The sequence below is a fragment of the Neolamprologus brichardi genome, chromosome 9 (genome assembly GCF_056152115.1).
Source record: "Neolamprologus brichardi isolate AB-2024 chromosome 9, ASM5615211v1, whole genome shotgun sequence".
Taxonomy (NCBI): Eukaryota; Metazoa; Chordata; class Actinopteri; order Cichliformes; family Cichlidae; genus Neolamprologus; species Neolamprologus brichardi.
The window spans coordinates 26,285,502-26,306,687 of NC_142112.1; the positions used below are offsets into that span (position 1 = coordinate 26,285,502).

Sequence of the window (21,186 nt, forward strand, 5' to 3'; positions counted from 1 at the left end):
TACGCATCGTGGCATGTTTGTCTTTTAAATCTCCAGTTTCTGCTTCTTCTTCTTTTCTTTTTTTTAAAAGGAATATTTCTTATCAAGGAAGCCAAGCCGCTAGCACTTCAGTTCCACCTTTATTTGCTTCTAAATTATATTGCCTATAACTATAAAATTCCTAAGGAAAAGGAGTTTAGCCAACATTTAAAACAAAAAGTTTATAATGTTTAAATGTTATAATTTTAAATGTTTTACTATTTTGAGTTTTTACTTGTTATGGTTTTATAAATTATTTTTTATGCAACTTTGATGGATATATTATTTTATAACTTGCTTTACTGTTTAAACACAACAAAAAAAACCAAAGATTTATGCACACACGCACACACACATACACACACACGCACACACACATACACACGCACGCACGCACACACACAGACACACACACACACACACACACACACATGCAAATAAACTTTATTTTTACTATTTATAATTGTTTATTTATTTATTTATTGAAAATGCTGTTCTCTTTTTGGTGGATTTATTCTTGAGCATATTCTTCTCACAAGTTTTTGTTTCTTTTTATTTAGAATTTAGAATTTATTTAGAATTTTTCATATATCTATTCTGTTTAATTAAAGAGAAAAATCAATAAAAAAAATTTAAAAAGAAAGACAATTTGTGTCACGTGGCCTATGATGTATGCGGAAGTACTTGCAAGAAGCATGCCAAAACAATCCGGTGGACTCCACGCTGCACAAAAGTGAGTAACGAAATACAATTAAAAGCACATTTACAATGAAATCAGACCTGGAGCGGAAAGAGAATTTAACAGTCAATGTATTAAATTAATTTTAAGAAGCGGACTTGTTGAATGTTGCAGAGTCGTTTAAGTAATACGATCTTTCATATACTTGGAGAAATTGGCTGGTCTAGCAATAACATTTTGGTCTGTACAACAGGTATCGCTGAATTGTTGGCCTCTTTAGGTTTCCACATTAATCCAGTGGCGGTGATAATTAAGATGTCCATCTGACACGTGTTGCTTTCCTTTCCACAGTCTGAAGCCTTGTTAAACAGAGGAAATGTCGATTTTCCCACGAATTTCCCTGAAGCCTGAAGTGACTGAATATCTTAAGAGTGTCTTCTTAAACAAGGAGGTAAGAAGAACTTCTTGGAATCGCTGTCTTCCCTTTCAAATGAAAAGATAACTCACTGAGGGAGAAGTTAGGATGCTACAAGTCGTCATTTATCGGCGTGTGGTTTCATTTAGCTGTTACAGTATATTTTCTGCAAATCTCTCTCCGCATAACAGTCACGAAAACCCTTTGAGAGTTATAAAACAGTCACATGTGACTTTCTAACAAGAAATATTAAGTAATCTTTAACAGAAGTCCTGCTCCCTTAAACACTGATGGGTTCTCTCGTTCATTTGTTTTTTACGAATCATTCATATTACATTTCTGTTGTATGCAGTCAGGCATTGAAAGAGCTCAGAAAACATTCTGGATACTGATTCTGAAAAAGTAGTTAATTTATTCATTACTTCTAGGCTGGACTATTGTAATTCATTGTTACTGGGTTGATCTGAAAGCTCCCTAACAAGCCTCCAGGCACAACAAAGAAGCATCATATTACTCCGATGTTGGCATCTCTTCATTGGCTCCCTGTTAAACCCAGAAAATGAATTTAAAGTCCTTTTCCTTACATACAAAGCCTTTAATAATCAGGTACCGTCATCTCTTAAAGACCTCATAGTAACTTATTATCCTAACGGAGCTCTTCATTCTCAGACTGCGGGCTTACTTGGGGTTTCTAGAGTTTCTAAAAGTAGAATGGGAGGCAGACCCTTCAGCCATCAGGCCCCCTTCCTGTGGAACCAGCTTCCAGTTTGGGTTCAGGGAATAGACACCCTCTGTACTTTTAATATAGTTAAAGTATAGAGGTAGTTAGGGTTGGATCAGGTGACCCTGTCATTAGATTTTTGTCTATGCTCTTAGTCTGTATTTTGCAGAAAAGCACTTTATAAGTACGAGTCTGTTTACCATCTACAAACAGTTCTTTTGTGTTACTTCATCAACACAAAGGCACACTGTATGCTTTTTATTACCTAACCCTTCTATTTTATTAGGTTTTAACGGCGGTGGGTCATCAGGAGGCAGAGCATCGTTTCCACAAGCTACTCTCATGTCTGTCTCACCCACCTTCATACACCTGCGTACGAGCCAGCACCCATCTGGCCCCCCTTGAGGAGATCAGGCAGCAGCTGGCAGAAGAGCTGAGGAAGGTGAGTCTCTGTCTGGTAACAGAATGTAGAGGGAGTAAGAAAATCCACACAATGGGCTTCGGTATTTGGTTGCAGTGTGTTGGAGTCATGCTTATTTAGTTTGTCATTATTTCTCTAGCAGCTGATGTGCAGCTCGTCAGCAGAGGAAGTCTCTGTGCAGATTCTGCCACACCCACGAATTGCAGATGTGCTGATCCTTCCCGTTGAAGGTCCGAGGTATGCGAGGAATGCTTCAGATAACTCTTAATCTGCTCTGTAGAGGTCGCACTCAGCACCACTTGGGCCTCTGAGGTTCTCCAACATCCAAGTGGAACAGCAACAACACAGGAAATATTTCTGATAACAAAGGAACAACAAACACACCCTCAGATAGCTGCCAACAAACTGTCAGTCAAAGAGAAGAATTTCTGTGAGTGTATCCTTTGTAACCGTGTGAACGTTCTTTGTCCTGTACTCTCAGACCTGTGAAGCAGCTCGGCTCAGAGGTGGTGGTGGGCGCTCAGTGTGGCGGCGCCGTACTGAGAGGCGCTCACGTCTTCGCCCCGGGGATCCTCGGCAGCCCCAAATGTAAGACTTAAAAACAGTAGAAGTGAAGTGAGGCTGTGAATACTTAGAGCAGTGGTGTCTTTGTTTTCTTCACCTGCTCTGTGATTTGGAAGCACGTTTTACTTTTTGCCAAAGTATCTTCATTTGTTCCAAGTGTTGATTATCTTCCTTAAACCGAACCGTGTGCTGTTTTGTTTTTCTTGTTAGACATGAAGGCGGGGGATTTGGTGTCCGTCTTCTCTGACCTGGAGGGCAAGTGCACCCGAGGAGCCACCAGCTTCCAGGGAAAGAAGGTATTTGTGGGTAATGGAGTAGCCGAAATGGACCGCTCCACTATCTTCTGCACAGAAGAGCCTGCCAGGTAAGTAAACACTGTCTTTTTTAAACACAAGCATGACTCTGTAAGGTAGCTACAGAGCTTTGAGCTTTACAAAGTTAAAGCACATCATTGCACAGCAGTGGTTTATGCTATGGAGCAATAAACAGGCCAGGTTTTCAGGGGACAAATGTAAAAAAAGAAATCTGTAATTATTTGATTATTGTGTGGAAATAGAAATGTCATTTAATTTAATTTTGTTAATTTATTTCAAACATGTAAACAATATACAGGTACATTTAGTAAAGAAAATAAGAGAGGAAAAAAATACTATACAAAAGTCAGTACGTTTCAATATAGCTACCATTCTGATTCATTTACATGTTGAAAGGGAAGTACACACTTATGTAATCCAACCCCTTTGCCATAAGTTATCAGTTAATATTTAGTCAGCTTCCTTACTGATATAATCTGTAATAAAAATAGTGAACAGATTTCTGATATAATATATACTATATACTAAATAGAGACATTCACTTCATTTGAGTATTTCCCCTTTCTTTATAGTTTGAGAAGATCATATTTCTATAACTCTTTTTGAACTGTTTTATGTTTGGACATTGCTTTAATTCCATATTCAGACTGTTCCACAGTTTCACTCCATGAACAGAAACACAAAAGCCTTTTCTCGTACAGACCTTCCCTGTTTTGAAGTTACAAAAACCCCTTAAATTATAACTTCCTTCTTTCAAAAAAACATACTCTGAATATTACCTGGCAGTTCTTTATTTTTTGCTTTGAATAGAATTTGTGCTGTTTGGAAATAATTTATGGTCTCTGAAGAAATCTTGTATGTTTTGAAATGCTATGTTGAAAATCCCTTGCTCTTTTTTAAAAGCACCTTGGACAATGTGGATAGAAACTTTAAATTTACTCTTTATCTTAGAAACGTGTTAGCTGACATCTTTTTTTCTTTCAGAGGTATCGGTATCCGAATGGTGGAGCCGCTTTACAGAAGTCCGTCCTTTGATGGTGTTTTACCTAGCCTAGCGTTCCTGCAGGTATTTTTTATTAGAGCCGCAATGAGCTAAAGTCGGTGTAATAAACTAGAACCTTTATTAAAGTGGACCTATAATTCTGATTTCCAAAATAATCCGTATTTTCTGTTATAACTGGCTTTGTTGTAGCCCCTAAACTGTCCTGTGTCGTTCTGGAACAGCTGCACCTTGCAAACAGATGGTTTGAGCAGCAGGTGGATCAAGAGTCTCATAGGATATCTGCTCTTTATGACATCATAATGATCCAAAAATTAAAAAAAACTGCCTAAAACATTCCTACAGAATGACAGACAATGTGGAATAGCGTATTAGGTCCATTTTAAAAAGAGCAGCAGTGAGGTTTCAGTCTGAATCAACTAGGAACTGTATTGTATACATGTTATGTCCACATCACTGCCCATACTGAAGCGAATCCATGTTGCGCAGAACCTCCCGTCTGTGGTTGTGGGACACGTGCTCGGGCCTCGCCCTGGAGAGCGCATCCTGGATATGTGCGCTGCGCCTGGAGGGAAGACCTGCCACATTGCTGCGCTCATGGGAGATCAGGTTCTTGTGTCCAGATGCGATCATAATTAATATTCGGAGTATTTTTGTTTTTTTAATGCAGTGATTTGACTGGTCCATGTGGATGGTATGTTGCCCATGAACTAGAATGAATTTGACACCAGTGATTTAGATCTAGGTCTCAAGCAACACTTTACATTAACTGTTAACATAGAAAATGATCCAAGTGGAATTTAAGTACATTTAAGGTCAGCATCTGTACCCCACCAAAGGGGCCCACCACCACCCCACTGGGGGGCTGGTCTGTGTCCAGCCTGGAGGAGAGGGCAGACAACAACACGTTCATCTTTGTGTAATAAAATTAGTGATCAGATTGTCTCCTTGTTAGCATTTACTTGATTTAACTAAAAAGTCTCCTGAGATAAAAACAAGCAGTCTAGGATTGTAATTTGTGAAATTTCCTTCCTTTTTAAGTTGTTTCTAATATTTTTCTTTTTCTCCGACACAGGGAGAGGTCGTAGCCTTGGACAGGATCCGGAATAAGATCGACCGCATTCGTCAAAATGCACAAATGTTACATTTGCAAAGCGTGAAGGCGCACTGGTTTAACAGCACTCTATCTGTGAGCAGTGACCCAGCACAGGAAACTGAAGGTACAGTCCAGAGTTTATCTATCATGTAAATCTCCGGGGTTCATAATAAATGGGTAGCAGCTCAGTGTCTGTGTTTCCCAGGACCTCCGTTCCCTCCGGAGAGTTTTGACCGGGTTCTGCTCGATGCTCCCTGCAGCGGCCTCGGACAGAGACCCAACATGGGCAGCACCTGGAGCCTCAAAGAGATCTGCTCCTACCAGCCACTGCAGCGCAAGTTATTTCATGCTGTAGGTTTTACTTCACACACATAAACCACGTTTTATCATCTTAACATCACAGCAGTACTAGCGTTCTTTAACCTGTAGGTGGCAGCATTGGGTAGAAATTCCACTGCAGTTTGATCACAGCTCAGATTTACTTGTTTAACGTCACTGTGAGGTTTGAAGCTCACTTCTCAGGCTTATGTGCAGTTTTACAAGTCTGTTCAAAAGTGCGCAGAGAAAGCAAACTGTCATTTCAAATTTCTGCGAATAACCTTTCGAGACCTGATCATTTTCTGTGATTTAGATGAAAAAAATTCAATTGAATTAAATTTTATTTATGTAGCACCAAATCACAATAACAGTCGTCTCACGGTGCTTTATATTGTAAGGTAAAGACCCAACACTGATACAGAGAACACAGAGAAAACTCCAACAATCACTTGCATGGAAACCAGCGCAGAGGACATGCTTCGTTAGAGCTTCATCAGTGTTTCCTCAGGGCCCAGCTTGCAGGCTAAAGAAACATATGTGCACGTGCTTGCATACAACGCATGTCAACACACATTTTTGTCCACTTGGGGATATTTCACTGATCTGTGACTTGTCACTATCTTTTATATGGCAAAGTTCTCTAAGCAGACTGCACCAGTTCCAAACAAACAGAGACACTGTGTAAAATAAAATGTATATTTTATTTACAATTAGAACACAGAAACCACATCAAATATTTAGAAAATGAAAATGAAGCATTTTAAGAAAAATATGAGGTCACTTTGAATTTGATGGCAGCAGCATGTCTCAAAAAAGTTGGAGGAGGCCGTGTTTACCGCTGTGTGGCATCCCCTCTTCTTGTAGCAGCAGCCTATAAACATCTGGGAAGTGAGGAGAGCAGCTGCTGGAATTTTGGGAAATTCTCATCTGATATAGGATTCTAGCTGCTCAACAGTCCTGGATCTTCGTTGTCGTATTTTGTGTTTCATCATGTGCCAAGTATTTATAGCTGGTGAAAGGTGCAGGCCACTTCGGTAGTCAGAGAATCTTCTACTATGAAGCCATGCTGTTGGAATAGATGCAGTGTGCAGTTTAACAATGTTTTGCTGAAATTTGCAAGGCCTTCCCTGAAAAAGATGTTTTTTGTCCTAAAACCTGCATATATCTTTCACCACTGATGTGGCCTTTCCACGTGTGCAAGCTGCCAATTCACTAATGCACCACTACACCAAGAAAGGCAGTCTTTTGAACTGAGCCTCGCCCGGAGAAGACAGTGGTGTTGGTGGATCACGGTCACTTATGGCTCCTACTTTGCGTGATAGAGCTTTAACCTACATTTGTGGGTTCCTCGATGGACTGCGTTCACAGAGGGATTTCTGGAAGTGTTCCAAAGTTTGTGCATTGATTTCCATCGCAAAATCTTTTCTGATTTTAATCCAATATTAATTTTCAGCGGCGCTCCTTCAACTAAAAGATTTCTCCAGATTCAGAATCAGTTGATGCTCTTCTTATACCCAGTCCTGCTGCCATCCACTTCCAAATGGATGTGAATATTTTTCATGACGTGGTGAAATATCTCACTTTTAGTGAATGATTTCAGACACAAACACAGTCCACAGGTTTATGATAAAAAAACATGCTGGCTCATTACTGCCCCCCAGAGGAGTGGGCACACCCAGAATGTGATAAATGATGAGAATTAGAGATAATAGCTCCGGTGTGTTTTCCCTTCAGTGACCATAACAGGCAATACTTTTGGAAGCAAATGTTAAAAAGCTGTGAAGATGAATCTTTAATACTTTAAATTTGGGCCTTTTAAACATGACAGTCTGTGGGAATTTCCACAGTTTTGGAGCTAGCCTCAAGTGGCCACAAGAGGATCTGTAATTTCTTTGGTACTTAATTTTAAACCCTGGAGGTTACAGCTAAAAAAGAGCCGCAAAAAATGAACTGAAACCAACTAGTTTTGGTCCAGTGCTTCTAAAACTCACTAAAAAGTTAATAAAACCACCGATTACACAGACTATAAAGCGAGTACATAAATACGTAGCTATCTGTGTCTCTGCAGGCGGTGCGGTTGCTGAAGAAAGGTGGTGTTTTGGTGTACAGCACCTGCACAGTGACTCTAGCAGAGAATGAGGAGCAGGTAGCTTGGGCCCTTGACACCTTCCCCTGCCTCTCACTTGTGCCACAGGTAAAGCACTTGAGCCACATGGACATGACTGCAAATGTAAAAATCACAAAGTGAAACCTTTTCTTTTGTTTTTCAGGAGCCCCACATCGGTGCTGAAGGCATGCCCGGAGCCGGCCTTCCACCTGAGCAGCTGCGCCTCCTCCAGAGGTTCAGTCCCGAGCTGAGCTGGGAGCAGACGGAAATTACAGCCCCGCTCCCCTGCAGAGCCGACAGCGACACTATCGGCTTCTTTATCGCTAAGTTCCTGAAAAACTAACCCGAGGGCTCGCGCTCTTGCACGGGGCTCATATGAGACAGCAAAACGGGAACAATAGTGTTTATATTACGACACTCTGTGTGCTTTGACGGGCCAGTGTTGACAAAGAGCTCCCTGCGCTGTTTACAGCATCTGCCTCTTAACAGCTGCTCTCTAAAACCGTGGGCCATATAGGGATAAGCTTTATAAACACCAGGGGAGGGTTGGATGGAAGAGGGTGGTGGTTGGGGGGCACGTGGCGACGGAGTCTGGATGAGTAACGGCAAATGCAGCAGCAGCAGCAGCGCTGCGGTTGCTATAACAACAGTGACGACACAGCTGCCATGGTGACGGATTCGCTGGAGAATGGATCAGGAAGTAGGTGTAGAAAGAGGCCATGAGAGGAATTAACAATTTAGTGTCTTTGCAGCGCCGGAGACGACTGGGACATTTAATTAGGACTTCTGGAGCCTGCAGGAAAGAGGAGACGCTTGTTTGGCTCAGTCTCTGCATTCATCAGAAGGAAATGTTGCTCGGTTTTTCAGAATAAGAGCACATTTAAAGGGAGGCTGTTTCTGTTTTTGGAAGTGGTTAAGAGTAAAGATGTGAGAGGAAAAAAAGATGTTATTAAAATGATGACTTCCAGGATATTTAGACCTTTTTTATTCATTTATTTTTACTAATAAAATAAGAGTTAATTTAGATAATTTCTTAAAAACAAGATGCCAAAATAGTCCAGAGGTTTTTTCATGATGGCAGGGTTTACTCCTAGAAGACCTTTGCAAACCATTTGTCAACTGTTGTCTAAATTCCTTTTAACTAATTGTATTTAGCAGAGATTAAAAAGAATTTTAGCTAATTCCCCCCCCCCCCCCCTTTTTCTCTTTTGTTATTTATTCCTTTTTATGCAAGCAAAACAGAAATCATCTTATATTTGAACATTTAGTCAACACATCCTAGACAAACGTCACGCACTGACATTCGAAAAAATACCGCCACCCCTCATTTCTTTATATTTTGCTAGAAAAACAGGCGCATAGAATATTACTATACAGGACAAAAAACTGCTAAAGAGCTTGATAGTCAATATTTGTTAGGACCATTCTTCAACACAGTCTGAGTTTTCTTAGGCAAGCTTTCCTGTTATTTCCTCAAGTAGTCTTCAGGAATAATTCTCTGGGCTTCAGAGCTCTTCTTTGGATGTTTGCGGCTTGTGTTTCATTCTCTGTAAGATCATCTCAAACTGCTTCATTGATGTTGAGGTCTGGGCCATGACTGATAGTGTTCCATTGTGTCTTTTATCCAGGTATTTTTTTTTATTGCATTGGTAATAATTTGGATGCATTGCTCAATAAGACCTGTTACCACTGATTTTAAGCTAAGTTCTTGTGCATACCTCAAATTAAATGTTCTCCCTGTTTGCTTTCCTAATCATTGGCTTCTTGACAGCCATCGATTGTTTTTGCCTAAATATACAATTTAGTTGCTTCTTTTCTCTGTTGTATGTTGTACAACACTGGCTCTTCTCTTCAGTTAGGTGCCTTTTGTGCTTAAATTACTAATTAAAATGGTTTGTTAGACAGAAAAGGCATAAAATGTTACAGAAACATCTGGCACTTTTTCATATTCATTAGAATATTCGGGGTCTAGATACTTGGTGCGATGAAAATTGACATTCAATGGCATCTTATTTCTCTGTGTGATGTTATGATCTTCAATTTCTCAAAGCTTTCTGATGTTCCCATAATCAAAAGCTTGGTAAAATAATTGATTCTCCACTTCCACTTCATATCTGCTCACACACATTATAGTGTGTTACATATTGCTACATGTTCACACGTGCTTATGGTTGCCAAATATAGGAACTAATTTATTCAGTGCAAATTTAAAATGGATGTCCAATAAATCCGTAGCCTGTGTGCAATTTATAGATCCGTGCCAGCAGTGCACCGACATCTGTCCCGTTCTTCTGACACGCAGTATTTTGAGGACCTTCACTATGACCTCAGCTCAATCCCCTTTCCTGGGAATGACATCAGACTCTTATCAGTCCACGCACACATCTGTCTGCGCTGCACTTCACCTCCCTGCATGTGAGTGCAGACTCGCTGCACCACTGAAGATTTGTTTTTCCCCGATTTCACATTAAAATTCAAGATCAAATATGCCTCATCTCTGAGTTTGTCTGTTATGAAGGCAGCTGTGAGTGTGTGTGGAGGCAGCTTCCTATTTTAGATGCATCCCCTCAGCATTGTCATTCATGTCGGGGTTGTCATGACGACTCAGGAGGCAGGCCGGTGAGTCTACCTCAATTTTTCAGTGGAGTTTCAGATGACTATTTATAGACGCACCATTTCCCTCCTCTGTCTGGGTCTTCTGCTGACACAAACATCAAAACGGTCTCCCACTGCGTCAGTCGTTTGTTTCCAACTTTATTCTTCGTATTTATGCAATATGTACACATGTACACTGTTATAAAATCTGTAGTGCTACCAATGTAGCATAGAAATGGACGAGTTTTTATAATTACAATTATCAGGCAAAAAAAAAACATTTAAAAAAAAGGTGAGGAGATGGTGTGTAAACAGAGGGCCAGAGTGCACGGACTCAAAGATCAACTAGTCTATTCAGGTTTTGATGATGTTGTTGACTCAGGCATATAGAGCAGGTAAAATATCCCCAAGTCCATTAACTAGATCCTGTATTTTAATCAGAAGAGTGAAAAGAGGGCAAAAACTTAAAGGCAATATTTATCTGGTAAACACTTGGAATTATTTTTGTTTCTTTGGAATTTCAGAAATACCCACACTGAACAACATATCCTAAAATTAGCATTGTTTGTACTAAGAAATCAAAGTAGGACTTAAATGGAATTCATTAGAAAAGGGGTCAGGATTAATCCAAGATGAATCATCAGGACCTACGATTTGGTGGGAATGTTATATCAAATCCCTTTCACTTGAAACCAATGTGAAAAAGCCTGTTCCGATGTTATAAAATGTTTCTGGACCCATACAAAGAACAGTACTGCATGTGTTGAGAGGAAGTTACTGGAGAACTCTTTGTCTGTCTTGTAAGGCAAGACTAAGGTGCGCCTGCAAGAAGGCATGAATATGTTAAAACGTAACATCTAAAACCCGTGGAATCAAAAAAAGAAACTAAGCAGTAAGTGATGAACATAAAACGAGTAGTTTGACACTTTGGGAAATACGCTGTTAGAGTTAGAGCGATACCACTCTCATATACGAATCCCCCTCCCCCAGTAATGCCACAACCTGTTATTTGTAGGGTTTGTACAGATTTCACTAACACAAAATTGTAATTGTTGAGCTTTTAGAGGTGCTGGTAGGTGGTTTTTACCTTCAGAGAAACTGTTCACGTGAGCTCTTTCCTCCTGTTTATTTGTGCTAAGCTAACCTGCTGTTGGCTCTACACTCCTACAGATATGAGAGTGGTATCAAGTTTTTCACCTGCTAAAAATCAATGCAGTCTGACACAACAGTGCTGCATTTATGAAGAGTATAGTATTCAGTTATTTTTTTTAAATCAAACAGTCATTGATTCAACTTTATGATTATTCTCAAATCTGTGATTTATGCTTACTAAAGTACTGAAAGCTGTTAAGCTTCTTAGAGATGCTACGCTTGGCTGATCCCTTATTCACAGTGGGTAGGTTTGGTAGAGTTTTTACACTGGATTTTCTTCTTGACACAACCCCAAAAGGGATTTGTGTCTGCTGTTTTGTCCAGTCTACCAATCAAAGTTGTCTCCTTGTGGACCCCTTGATCACTTCAAGAACTGCTGCTATTTTAAGAGTATTTCTGACTATTTGTAATAGGACATTTATAGATGGTACAGGCCACCATTCAGGTCCTCTCCCCACAAATGCGTGCCTCAGAACATTCGTAAAACAGCCTGGTCCTGGTGGATAAACTGACAACTCTGTGAATCTTGAAAATATGAAGACAAAAACGAGCATGGTCCTGACCTAAAGCACTGTCACTGGGGTTGGACTCTGTTTGGTTGCTTGGTTGTAGCCTGAAAGCTAATTAACACGATGAGTTACAATCATGATAAACCTTAAAGCTGATCTGTTTAAAACAGAAGCTCTTTTGAGGTTTGTGGTTAAATCAGCACAAATGTGCAAGGTCTCAAGTGACCTAAAAACAGGAGCAGCTCTGAAAGCAGTCCAGAGGTGTACAAGCAGACTAATTAGAAAAGGAGTAGTTTCTATAGTTTTCAATGTAATTATGGGAAGTGTTATGGCTAACACAGAGAGACAGACAACCATTTGCGCTCACACTTATGGGCAATTTGGATTAATCAATTAACCTATCCCCACAAACTGCATGTCTTTGGACTGTGGGAGGAAGCCGGAGTACCTGGAGGAAATCCACGCAAACACGGGGAGAACATGCAAACTCTACACAGAAAGACCCCGGCCTGATGGTGGAATTGAGCTCAGGACTTTCTTGCTGTGCGGCAACAGTGCTAACCACTGTGCCACCGTGCTGCCCTACGCTCATTAGGTGTACATAATAAACTGGCAACTATGTAGGCAAGCGTTATTTCCCAAAGTGTCAAACTATTCTGCAACTACAACATCAAAGTATGATGGCTGGTCAACCCTCGCAGTAGTCTGAAGGAACAAATTATTCAAGTGGTAGCAAGCAATACAACTTAATAATAATAATAATATTAGAAACAATAAAAATTATAATGCTAATCACAGAAAGCACAGCTCAGTACAGAAAAAATTCTGCTTTCGTGTCATGCTTTATCAAACACAGGTTTAAAATATGCATATTTGAGAATATTCATGCATATCCACACATAAACAACGTCTATGCATAGATACACACATACATATATTCATATATTTATATTTGTATCTATGTAATCAAAATCCTGCCATTGAAAAAGATGCAACAGCATTTACAAAGAAGTGTACATAAATAGGATGCTGTGGTTTTTCAGGGTATAGCAGCACGATGGGAGGACAGGACAGAGTCCAGGAGGGCCTTGGGAGGGGTTCTGGTCTGTCACTGGTGGATGTATGAGTCTCTGGCCCATTCCCCTGCCTCACCCCTCTTTTTTGGAGCTACCTCCCCTTCTCTGTCCCTCTCTCTGTCCCGGTCGTAGTAGTGATGGTGGTGGTCGCGTGCTGGCCGGTGGTGGTGGTGAGAGCGCTGCTTGTTCCGCTCATTGTGGTCCTGTTCGCGCTCTTTGGAGCGCTGGTGTCCCGTGCTGTGACCGGCCTCGTCCGCCCCGCTGCGGTGATGGTGGTGGTGGTGATGGTGGTTGTGGTCCCGGTGGGGCAGTGGCTCGTAATGCTGTTGCTGCTGGGGATGCCCCTCCCCTTGATCCTCATCGTCCTCCTCTTCCTGCTGAAGACGCTGAGTGCGCGGCTCAGTACAAGCCGAGTCCTTGCTCTCTCGACTTTCTCGGCTCTCCCTGCTCTCGGGGGTCTCAGAGTCCAAAGTCTCTTGCCGGGAGAGGCCCTTGGCTTTACTGCTGTGATGGTGGTGGTGGTGATGGTGGTTGTGGTGTTCAGTCCTGGTAGAAGATGACCGGTGGTGGACGTGCTGGGATCTCTTGGATGACTCTGTCCTAAGAGGCCTCTCCTCCTCGTTGCCCTCCTCCTCCCCCTCTGCGTCAGCATCGCCCTGGTCCAGGCTCTGGTGGTGGTGATGATGGTGGTGACGGTGATGGTGGTGCTGGTAATCCTCTCTGGAGCCTTTCCCCTCCACTTTATCTCCCTTCTGCTCTGTACTGTTTCCCTGAGATAAGCGACACACATCAGTCAGTACGATGGCACATACAAAACCAGAAAACATCACAGCAAGCACACGCAAACTAAAAATCACATCACCCCAGTTGTTTCACCTAAATTCACACAGAACTACAAAGAAGAAGATGTCACACTTGAACACACACGCTTTCTCGTCAAATCCATTCATGGGCGACTCTGACCCAGGAGTAAGAACTCAAAAAAAGCAAGGCGTGCTCCTCGGCTTCAGCTTTCATCACTCGACCTCGCCACACTTACCACACTAGCAAATACAAGCTCACTCCTGCTCCTCATCAATATCAGCGTTTTCTTCGCTCTCAGTCTTACATTGTGATGGCAGTGGATAGAGAAAGGGCAGATAAGGGGATTATGCAGCATTTACAGATGACTGAAACTGCCCATAAGGGTGAGGGTATATTATATATATACATATAATATATTAAACAAAAACAATGGTTTAGAGCTGAGCTGAAAAGGAACTACATTAGAAAAGGAACTATTAAAAGTGAAACAAATGATTTCATGTTAAATACTAAAGTCCAGCTCTCTGTCTACGTCCAAACTGTCTCTAAACTGTTTTTATTCTATTGAGTTTTACACGTTTTTTGGTAGTTAAACTTCAGGGGTCTCCTGTATCATCAGCATCAGCCATGATTAATCACATGAACGTGATAACAGCATTGTTTTGACCTGTTAATATGAATTTTGTTCCCATCTCTTGAAGTGGTTTTTGTCTCTGCTAACTCTTTTCTTGCTGTCTGCTCCTGTTCGTCCTTTTATATTTGATGTTTTCTCTGATCTAGTTCCTCTTTATGCATCAGAAGGTTCTTGTAGAGCATTTTAAATTCAGTTTCTTCCTTAGTATTTCATACCCATGTACCTATCCCAGATAAAGTAGATTATTCTTAATTTACACATTACCTGTAGTGCATTTGTTAAAGAATAACATAATATAAGAAAAGTAAAAACGTTTAGCAGATATTGTAGATGCAAACTACAACATTTTGTAGTTCTTCAAAGCTCTGATTTCTTTCATCTCTTCCTTTCTAATCCTGCCTCCCACACTTCTGGTTCCCCTCCTCTTCCATGGCCTCCATTGGCCCAGAGTATGCTCAGCACTTGTACCTGCACGCCAGAGACCGGGGCCGTGCTGGAGGGCAGGCTGGCTGTGGGTAGCTTTGCTAGCACTGGGTCAGGGGGGCTGCAGCTGGTGGGGTGAGTGCTTTTCCAGTAGGCCTCCAGGTAATCGGCCATATGCTCACATGCGTCCTCCAGCTGGTTCTCATCAAGAATGATGTCAAACATTTCCTGCGAAAGGCGAAACGGGCGCAGTCAGAGTTGAAGGAAATGGAACGGAGACATGACAGGGTCAACAAAACCAGCCAGCGCTGATGTGCAACTTCACATTAAAAGACTTAAAGTGATCTTTAAGGAAACAAAAAACGATAAAAAAAAAAAAAACACATCAGGGCAAGTTAGAAACAACTCACAGGATTAGACACTAGATAACATTAAGTATTCATTTTGCAGAAAATCTTAAACTGTAAATCCCTAAAGATACTGACTGCTATTTAAATGAAATTAAACCTCCGCTTTCACAATACTGGAGGGTTTGCCTCATTTTCTAAAATAATAAGTAAGCAGATTAGAGAGGGACGGAAATAGAACTGGCAGAAATTATAAAGGAATAAACAAAACCTGACTTCAGATATGCACAAATTAAAACCCAGAGCCAAAAAGAACAAAACTCCAGGTTATTTCACACACTGGATTAAAATTGGCAGTAATTTCGGTCCACTGTGGAGACTTACAGGAGGGCACTGAGCCAGCTTGTCGGCGGCCACCATCTGGACATTGAGGTGTTTGGCCTGAGACTTGCCTCTGGACTTGACGAGCCGCTGTAACACCTGAAAGCAAATGAGGATGAAAGGCAACAAGGTCACGGCTGTTTTTGACAAACTTAAATTAAAGCTTTGTGCGTGCAGCACACAAGTTTCTCAGCTTTAAACAGGAGCTTCTTTTGGAGGTGGACAATTAATGTCATCTTAGAAGGATTCATTTTACACCACTACAGATAGATAGTAATGAATTTTCATTATTTTCAGATCCCATTTAAAACCCATTTTTAGATGAGACCCCATAAATGTGGGTTGAAAACCTCAAATCCTAAGGCTAACTGGTCAATTAAATCTGCCATTGGCACTTATATATGATATCTAGAGCCTGACCAATATATTTCTCTTGGTGATTATAATCTGTTCTTGAAATATAGAGTATCACCGGGTATGTTGTCCAGTCAGCATGTGGGATTTTTGTTAGTTTACAGAAAACAATGCAGAAAAATCATAACTCTTTTCCCTCATATCAGTAAGTTGCTAACTAGTTTGTGAAATAGATAATAAACAATAACCCTGCTCATTTTAACACCAGCACACTGTATTTATTTGTGGTTATACTGGATATCCATCCAACTATCCATTTATCATGGAGGTATCCCAGCTGTCACAGGGTGAAAGGTGGGGCATACCAGAGACAGGTTACCAGTCACAACCATGCCTATGGTCAATTTAAAATCACTAGTTAACATAACATGCATGTATCTGGACTGTGGGAAGAAGCTCCACTCCACGGGCCACCTTCGGACACATGACCTTCTTGCTGAGAGGCAACAGTGGGACCCCCTGCATCTCTGTACAACTGTGCATATACAGTATATATAAATATGATATGAAAACTACTTTTTGTATTGAAATATACTTTTGTTTTATGTGTGCGGCAGGCTGCAATGTGCTACTACTGTAGAATAAACATTCAATATTTTCCACAAACTACCAGGTTCGTGCCACGTGGTGATATTTGATGGCTAATGTCAAACGTCTGTCATTAAATAGACTTTGTGTATGTCATAAATAAGTATAACCTTCCCAAAATAAATGCTGCCACATCCAAGACCATTTTGGGAGGCATGAAAATTAAACAGTGGTGTTGCCTGAAATAATTTAATGCAGCAATTTTGGCTATTTTTACTTTTGATACAGAATATTTAGCTCGTACGATGTCTTTACATTCATTTGTGCAGTTGCTAATGAAGTTGAGTAATTCTACTCATTTAACTGCTATTTATACAAATACAGCATATTAAAAGTTACTCTTAGTGTATAAGAAGCAGCAGTAGGGTGTAATTAAGAGGCCAGGTGATAAAGAGCAATTTATTTTCCCCACTTCGAGTGTGATTTAATCTGCTGCCACTGTGATTTAAAGCTGGCATCTCGTGTCTGTTCATCAGCTATTGCTTTCTCTCATTTTCTGAGATGTGCTTTTTATTGATCACTGACTCATGAGCCTTTTGTACACTTGTTGAAGGTCGAAGTGATGAATCAGTCCTCTCACGCATTTTCTCACTCTCAAAGTAGCAGTCGCGTCTGACATGCTGGATTTAAAGCCAGGGAGCAGTTGCAGAGAGACAATACAAGCGGTGACAAGACATGACGACGTGAAGACAGACACACATAAACCAGCGGAGCTGACTAACACTTTTATGAGAGAACAGGGAACATCTGCTGAGCCGTTTTCTCACTGTCCTTATTTTCCATCATAGCACATGTTCACTGGCAAGTGCATCTGTTCCTCTCTGTTCCTTCAGACATCATTTCTCTTACCTTGGGTGAGGTGATCTTGACGTAGACAATGATGGGGGCGAGGGAAGTCTTTCCCAGCTGTGACGGGTGGTTGATGGTATCGGCGTCCAGAACCACCAGCTGTAACGTCCGCGCCAATTCGAAAATTCGCTCGATCTCACTCTGGACTTCAGCTGAAGGGAGACACAGAGGTCTGGGTTTATTCTTTTCAGAGCAGGAAATTATTTCTTATCAGTCGTCAGGGGGATTTATCATGATAGTAGCTTGTGTAACAGTGGTTTGTTTTGCACTTTGTTTATCAGTGGCACACTTCCTCTTTTCTTTCTTTGCCACTTGATTGAAATCCCCCCTATTTTCACTCCTTACTCAAAATCTGCACTCTCTTTTTCACCTTCTCATTGGGCGACAGTCCTGCTACTCAAGTTTAACTTTTCTTTGTTAGCATAACCAATAACTATATTTACGTTTATGGAAGTTTACGACCAAGAGGCTTAAGTCTAATCTTGTCTTTGTTTATTTTCCACACTGAGCAGTCCACTGGTGTTGTTTCCCCATTCATACTCACAACTGCAATTAATTTAAAGTTGGATAAATAAACTTTCATGCACCGGATCATAACTTAATGGCTGATTTCTTTCATGCATTCTTACCAGATCCCCTTAATGATTAAGTTCACTTCCGAAAACCCCGATTAACACCAATATATCCTCTGTTGCTGACTTTCAAAGACGTCACAAATCTTGTAGTGTCATCTAAAAACACCTCACAAGTTGTTTTGATGTGCCTGTGCAAATATATTTCATGATTACAGATAAAACAAAAAAAACAAAAACAAAAATGATCTCGTCTTTTAACAGCTGAGTTCGTTATCGCAGATCAGCTCTCTGCTAGGATGACAGAAAATGAACATAATAGGCCCCGTTAATATTTATGCTTAATTTATTGCAAAATATTCACAAGATTAAAGATACTCCTAACTCCATATTTTATTATGGACTGTCCTAGAGTAGCTGTGTATGATTTAAGGTTAAAAATACTCCTTATTTATCTTAAACCGAACAATGATGCATGCCTTAAGTTCATCTGCTGTCTGAAAGAAGTTGTTTTAGCTCCACCCCCTCTCTCTTTAAGCTGACTCTCCTGTAATTGGCTGCCTCTCGTAAACACAAGGATAAACAGCAGGTGAAGGCATCAGCTCTCTGTGATGTCATACAGATCCATGAGTGTAAAAAACATTGTGTTTAAAGTAATCTAAAGGTCTTTTGGCTCATAGGGATTACTTGCCTTACTTTTGCTGGCCTCATTACTGGAAACTAGGGGCATGTTTAATGTGACCATCCACCACTGTACAAATACATATTTGACAGATTTATACCTGACGATGGCGCTGGATTAAAAAGGATCCCAAGCGTGATTTCAATTTATTTTGAATATCTGTACAAACTTTTGCAACAATCCATCCATTAGTTGTTGAGACATCCCATTTTAATGTGGCTCTCTAGAGTCACACTGAAAGCGTGGCTAAAAAATGATTAGTAGTTATTATTAAAGATGAATTTTTATGACTGCTCAGAGTCCATCAGTCATATAGTACGCCTTTTAAAAATCTGAGCCTGCATCAGTGATTTAGGGCATAGCTCTTTCTGCCTCACAGAGACTTAAATATTCAAAAGACATCATGACTTCAGGGACACGGCTTGGAGACTAATAGCTCTGAGTGAGTGAGGAGCCACATTATGTTACCTCCAGAGAGAAAACATTAGTGTCCGTTGTGCGTGGGAAGAAAACTTCTTTTTACAGCGAAAACCCCCCCCCCCCTAAACTTCCAAGCAAGCACCGAGTAGCTACGACGTAATGAGAAACTCACAGAGAAACTGCGGTATCCTTCCACTGACCGCTGCGGCACACCTGCACCAGGATAAACCTCCGCCTACTCTACTCCTGCTTTACAGGTGAAAATAGAGCAAAAGGACCGCTAGTCTTTGACTTTATTTATTTTCTGCTGTGTTTTACTTGCATCTGAAAGAGTGAGTGTAAACACAAATATATATATATATATTATGTGCTGGAATGTGCAGAAAATAGGTTTAAATGTTAAACTAATTTATTCAAGTCAGTGAATGTTGCATATAATTAAAATTTTGCTTCATGCATAAAGTTAAAAGATTAAAACTAACAAAACAAGTTTTAAAAAGAGACTTTTCCATTTGATTACATTTTGTATGATGGATTATGTAGAAAAAGTAGAATTGGGCTGAAAGATCTATCGCTTTATCACCTATTCAGGTTGTAAATCGTGTTTTTAAAAAGTAACTAAGTAACTAAGTAATTAATTACTTTTGAAAATAAGTAATCAGTAAAGTAACGGGATTACTTTTTTGGGAAAGTAATCAGTAATTAATTACTGATTACTTTTTTCAAGTAACTTGACCAACACTGGTTACCTCTAACAGATACCAGCTCTTACATCACACAACTCCTACTCCAGCAGATGACGACGTGACTGCAAAAACAATCCTACAAATAACTCAGGAAGGCCCAGTCTGGAGAGAAATCACGGCCAAGCTCCATGACTTCCAGTCCCGCCAGTCTGAAGATAACATGAAAACATTCCAGCCTAACAGCTCATTCAAAATCTCATTTTCCAACTTAAAAATGCCACAGAGGGTCACAAGTTTCACGTGTTTCCAACTTTTCCTGAAGCACAGTTTCAAGCCAATGTCACTTTTGATGATAAAATTCTCTTAAAAAGCCTTAAATTACATAGAAAGCAAATGCATAACTCTTTGCTCTTTTGGCAGGAAAACAAAAGCTTTGAGAGACAAAATAAGAACAAAAGAATGACAAAACACACCCTGAGTGGTCCTTAACTTTAAAAGCTTTATGTTTAGTATATTAAATGAAAAGGTAGGTTTGACAAAGACTTCGTTTTCTGAAGAAGGACAAAGTTAAAGTTATAGTGTGGCGGCTCTCTGTAATCATTAAAAAACTGTACTTTTAACACACGATGTGCTTCTAATTTATGCTTTTTCCTGCCTTCTTCCTCTGCTGTGGCTGCTGACTGATGTTTCTGGTGATACATAGCAGAGATTAGCCTTGTCACCTCTGTTTGACTCCGGAATCTGTTTCATTCTAATCACATCTAAAACCCAATCAACCTCAGTCAAATCAGAGCGGCTCTTGAACTTATTACTGCATGTTTGCGCTCCATCTTTCATCCCAAACAAAAGAAGCCAGCCAAGACCATTCAGGGCCGTCTAGAGTTATCATTACCATTGTCAAGAGTTTCTTTAATCGTTTCCTTCCTTTTTGCTACGTAAGCTGGTCTCCTTGAAAACATTATGAATCAAAACACCAGATGTTCCCAGGCGTAGAGTTTTCTAAGAAACTTACCCAAATTTGAGCGTGTGTTGGAGCGTTCGATGATGGCGTGCTTGCTGGGATTGTTCAGGACTGAGCGTTTGGCAAGAGAGATGTCCGCCGTGACTCGAGTGATTGATATTCTGTCACGAGAAATGGGAGAAGTAATCAGTAGATCTGGGCTTAAAACGAGATGTTGCTGAGGGCAGCAGTTTTTATCTACTGCTTGAGCACATTTCCTAAAACACTGCTGCAGTTCTCAAAGCATTAAGAGCAATCATCACGTCATTGAAAGCCCTGCATCATGCTCACTATAAACATTTAGGCTACAGCGATCAGGCATGACATTATGGCCACCTGGCTAATAGTGTGTTGGTCCCTGCTTTGCTAAATAGCTAAACAACTGCAATGCATTGTGTATT

At 40.6% G+C, this 21,186-nt stretch overlaps 2 protein-coding genes across 8 annotated transcripts in view; one reads left to right on the forward strand and one right to left on the reverse strand.

The window, feature by feature from the left end:
- The first annotated feature begins 691 nt into the window (after positions 1–691).
- On the forward strand, positions 692–10,208 carry nsun6 (NOP2/Sun RNA methyltransferase 6). Of its 2 annotated transcripts, none has more exons than XM_087846207.1 (12): positions 692–751; positions 1,049–1,148; positions 2,120–2,275; positions 2,394–2,491; positions 2,736–2,842; positions 3,029–3,182; positions 4,117–4,198; positions 4,622–4,741; positions 5,208–5,352; positions 5,434–5,579; positions 7,615–7,740; positions 7,817–10,208. In XM_087846207.1, the coding sequence occupies exons 2-12, from the start codon at positions 1,074–1,076 to the stop codon at positions 7,994–7,996; spliced, it is 1,389 nt and encodes a 462-aa protein (XP_087702333.1). In that variant the 5' UTR covers positions 692–751; positions 1,049–1,073; the 3' UTR covers positions 7,997–10,208. The 2 variants fall into 2 exon arrangements, with proteins under 2 accessions (XP_087702333.1, XP_087702334.1); XM_087846208.1 differs by having other exon boundaries at positions 2,397–2,491.
- A 163-nt stretch (positions 10,209–10,371) lies between these two features.
- Positions 10,372–21,186, reverse strand: part of cacnb2a (calcium voltage-gated channel auxiliary subunit beta 2a) — a 71,109-nt gene continuing 60,294 nt past the window's right edge. For 5 of the 6 annotated variants that reach the window (XM_087846203.1, XM_087846201.1, XM_087846204.1 and 2 more), the window contains 5 exons: positions 20,798–20,907; positions 17,426–17,577; positions 15,578–15,673; positions 14,892–15,074; positions 10,372–13,755 (listed from right to left, as the gene is read on the reverse strand). In XM_087846203.1, coding sequence (XP_087702329.1) covers positions 13,018–13,755; positions 14,892–15,074; positions 15,578–15,673; positions 17,426–17,577; positions 20,798–20,907 — 1,279 coding nt within the window. In that variant the 3' untranslated portion in view covers positions 10,372–13,017. The remainder of the gene's footprint in view (positions 13,756–14,891; positions 15,075–15,577; positions 15,674–17,425; positions 17,578–20,797; positions 20,908–21,186) is intronic. The other variant, XM_087846206.1, reaches the window with a different exon arrangement.